This window comes from Stegostoma tigrinum, unplaced genomic scaffold, assembly GCF_030684315.1.
Source record: "Stegostoma tigrinum isolate sSteTig4 unplaced genomic scaffold, sSteTig4.hap1 scaffold_89, whole genome shotgun sequence".
NCBI lineage: Eukaryota > Metazoa > Chordata > Chondrichthyes > Orectolobiformes > Stegostomatidae > Stegostoma > Stegostoma tigrinum.
Window position 1 is genome coordinate 1,188,600 of NW_026728814.1, and position 2,528 is coordinate 1,191,127.

Here is a 2,528-nt window from a genome sequence, read left to right on the forward strand (position 1 = left end):
TCACAGACTTTAAGATTTATCCAATAACAGATATTATGCTAACTGGTCTACAGTTAGTTTTTTTTAACATAAAGGTACTATATTGGCAATTTTCTAATCCTCTGGTACTTTTCCAAGCTTTAAAGATTCTTGGAAGATGGCTACTAGTGAATCCATGATTTTTGCAGCGAGTTCTTTTCATATCCTAGGTTGCAGCCGCCAGATCCAGGAGTCTAATTGGTCTTTAGCTCCATTAGCTTTCCTAAAAATTCATCTCCAACGATATTCATTGCATTTATTTCCTGTCTTTTTTGTTTGCCTTTTGGCTATTAAGCGAGTTTGAAATGCTATGAGTGGCTCCTACTGTGAAGACTGGTGTAAAGTATTTATTCAACTCTTCTGCCATTTCCTGCTTCCCCGTTATTATTTTCCTGATTCATTCTCTCAAGGGACTGCGCCGACTAGATTTAGACAGACCGACTTTTTTTTAATCTGTAGAAAAATTAAGGGTTATAGGGAATGGAAGCACAGTGGCATTGAGGGTTATCAGATCTGCCATGAGCTCATTAAATGATGGAGTGGATTCAATCGGCCGAATGGCCTCCTCCTGCTCCAACACCTTGTGGATGGCCGTGTTTTTCATACATGGTGGAAGCCCCTACAATTGGTAGAAAGTTTCTGCATCCGATACAGAATAGATGCTCTCTTTATGGATATTACCAGGCATGAGCAATCATTCTAAAGCACTCGATTCCCTTTATTGTGGAAAGTTTTATCGCTATTTGTACATCAAACATGAAGCAATGTGCCAATTTTCCACACAAGTGCAAATTGTTCCATCAAACAGTGAATGTGACGACAAGTGCAGCATTTCCTGAACGTTGCAGGAATGGAAATTTGTCGCAGGATTAAAACATTGTATTCTGGGAGAGGTGATGTGGATTGGGGAGGAAAGTATTCATCCTAGGAATTTGGAAAAGAAAGGAAGGTTCAACATCAGAAAGTAACTTGCAGGGATTGAGAGGTTGGAACTTGAATATGACGGGTTTATAGCAACATGGGCAGTACCAGCAAGGGAGCTATTAACAATTGGAGAAAATAAAGATCTTCAGTGGTCAGACACTTCATGGGAACAGGACCATTGGAGCAGGAAATGAGAGTCTTGGACATGGTGAGCTCTAACATGGCAAGACAGGAAATGGAGGTAGAGTGAAGACACGTATATGTCCAGGGCTCGGACATGGAAAAAAAAACTTTTGAGGCACTTTGTCCGAAAGAGCGAATGAGGGGGAAAACGAGACAGGAAGCTGACCAGATTGTCTCAATCTTAGTGACAAAGAAGCTCCATATATTCCCTGTACTTATTGCTGGAGGTGAGGATGGAAGAGGCAGGAGAGAGGGAGAGCTCTTCAAAAATAACAAACTTGTGTCCTTTATTTAAAAAGCTCACCACACTGTGTAATTGTTACATATCTGATTTACTTGACACTGAGAATACTAGCAACTTTAACTTGGTTGGATTTTAATAACATCAACCGAATAAGAGCCTGATATACATGGATCAGTTATGGATGTGATTAACAGGAAAATCCCAACACCGGAACTACTTGTGACAACGCTGGTGCCTCACCAGATGGGATGAATGAGCAAATTTCTTCTCACACATGGAGCAGGCATATGGTCTCTGCCCTGTGTGAACTCGCTGGTGTGACCGAAGGTGAGATGATTGAGTGAACTTCTTCTGACACATGGAGCAGGTGAATGGCTCCTCTCCAGTGTGAGTGCGTTGTTGTAGAGTGAGTTCAAATGAATGCTTGAGCCCAGTCTCACACTGAGAGCACTTGAATGGTCTCTCATCTGTGTGGACACTTTGATGGCGTGTCAGTTCCCTGGAGCTTTTATAGCACTTCCCACAGTCTGTACATTTAAAAGGTCTCTCGATAGTATGAACCTGCTTGTGTCTCAGCAGGTTGGACAAATTAGTAAAGACTTTGTCACAAACAGAGCAAGTAAACGACCTCTGTCCAGAGTGAACTCGCTGGTGTTGCAGCAAGTGTGCTGACCGAGTGAAGGCATTCTCACAGACGGAACACAGGAACAGCCTCTCCCCAGTGTGACAGCGCTGATGAATTTCCAGCTCGCAGGGGAAATTAAATGCCCTCCCACAGTCCCCACATTTACACAGCATCTCCCTGTCATGACTGCGCTTGTGTTTGGACAGGCCGGATGATTGGCTGAAGCCTCGACCACACACAGAACACGTGTACGGTTTCTCCCCACTCAGAGAGGTGTTTTCTTCTTCCATGGTCAAAATCCAATGATATTCTGGTTACAATAAATTGAGTAATTTGTCAATTCTTGATGAGATGTTTGGTACGAGTTTCTCGACTGCGAATCCACCCCTTGAATACACTGTGAAATTGATTTAGACAGAAGAAAACAAGTGAGTGGGAACCCACAAGAAATAAAAACAGCATGTGAAATTAAGCTGAATGAAACTGGTGATTAGTGGGGCTGGCGTGAGGAAAATGTGACCCTGATCATAACTG

The 2,528-nt window shown here is 42.7% G+C and overlaps 1 protein-coding gene across 1 annotated transcript; it reads right to left on the bottom strand.

Moving 5' to 3' along the window:
* Window positions 1-1,582: 1,582 nt before the first annotated feature.
* LOC132209355 (gastrula zinc finger protein XlCGF71.1-like) lies at window positions 1,583-2,284 on the bottom strand. Its single transcript, XM_059644480.1, has one exon. The coding sequence runs from the start codon at window positions 2,282-2,284 to the stop codon at window positions 1,583-1,585; it is 702 nt and encodes a 233-aa protein (XP_059500463.1).
* Window positions 2,285-2,528: the final 244 nt, after the last annotated feature.

Coding starts and splice junctions, on each gene's coding strand:
- LOC132209355 (XM_059644480.1), bottom strand. CDS start 2,284: ATGGAAGAAGAAAACACCTCTCTGAGTGGGGAGAAACCGTACACGTGT.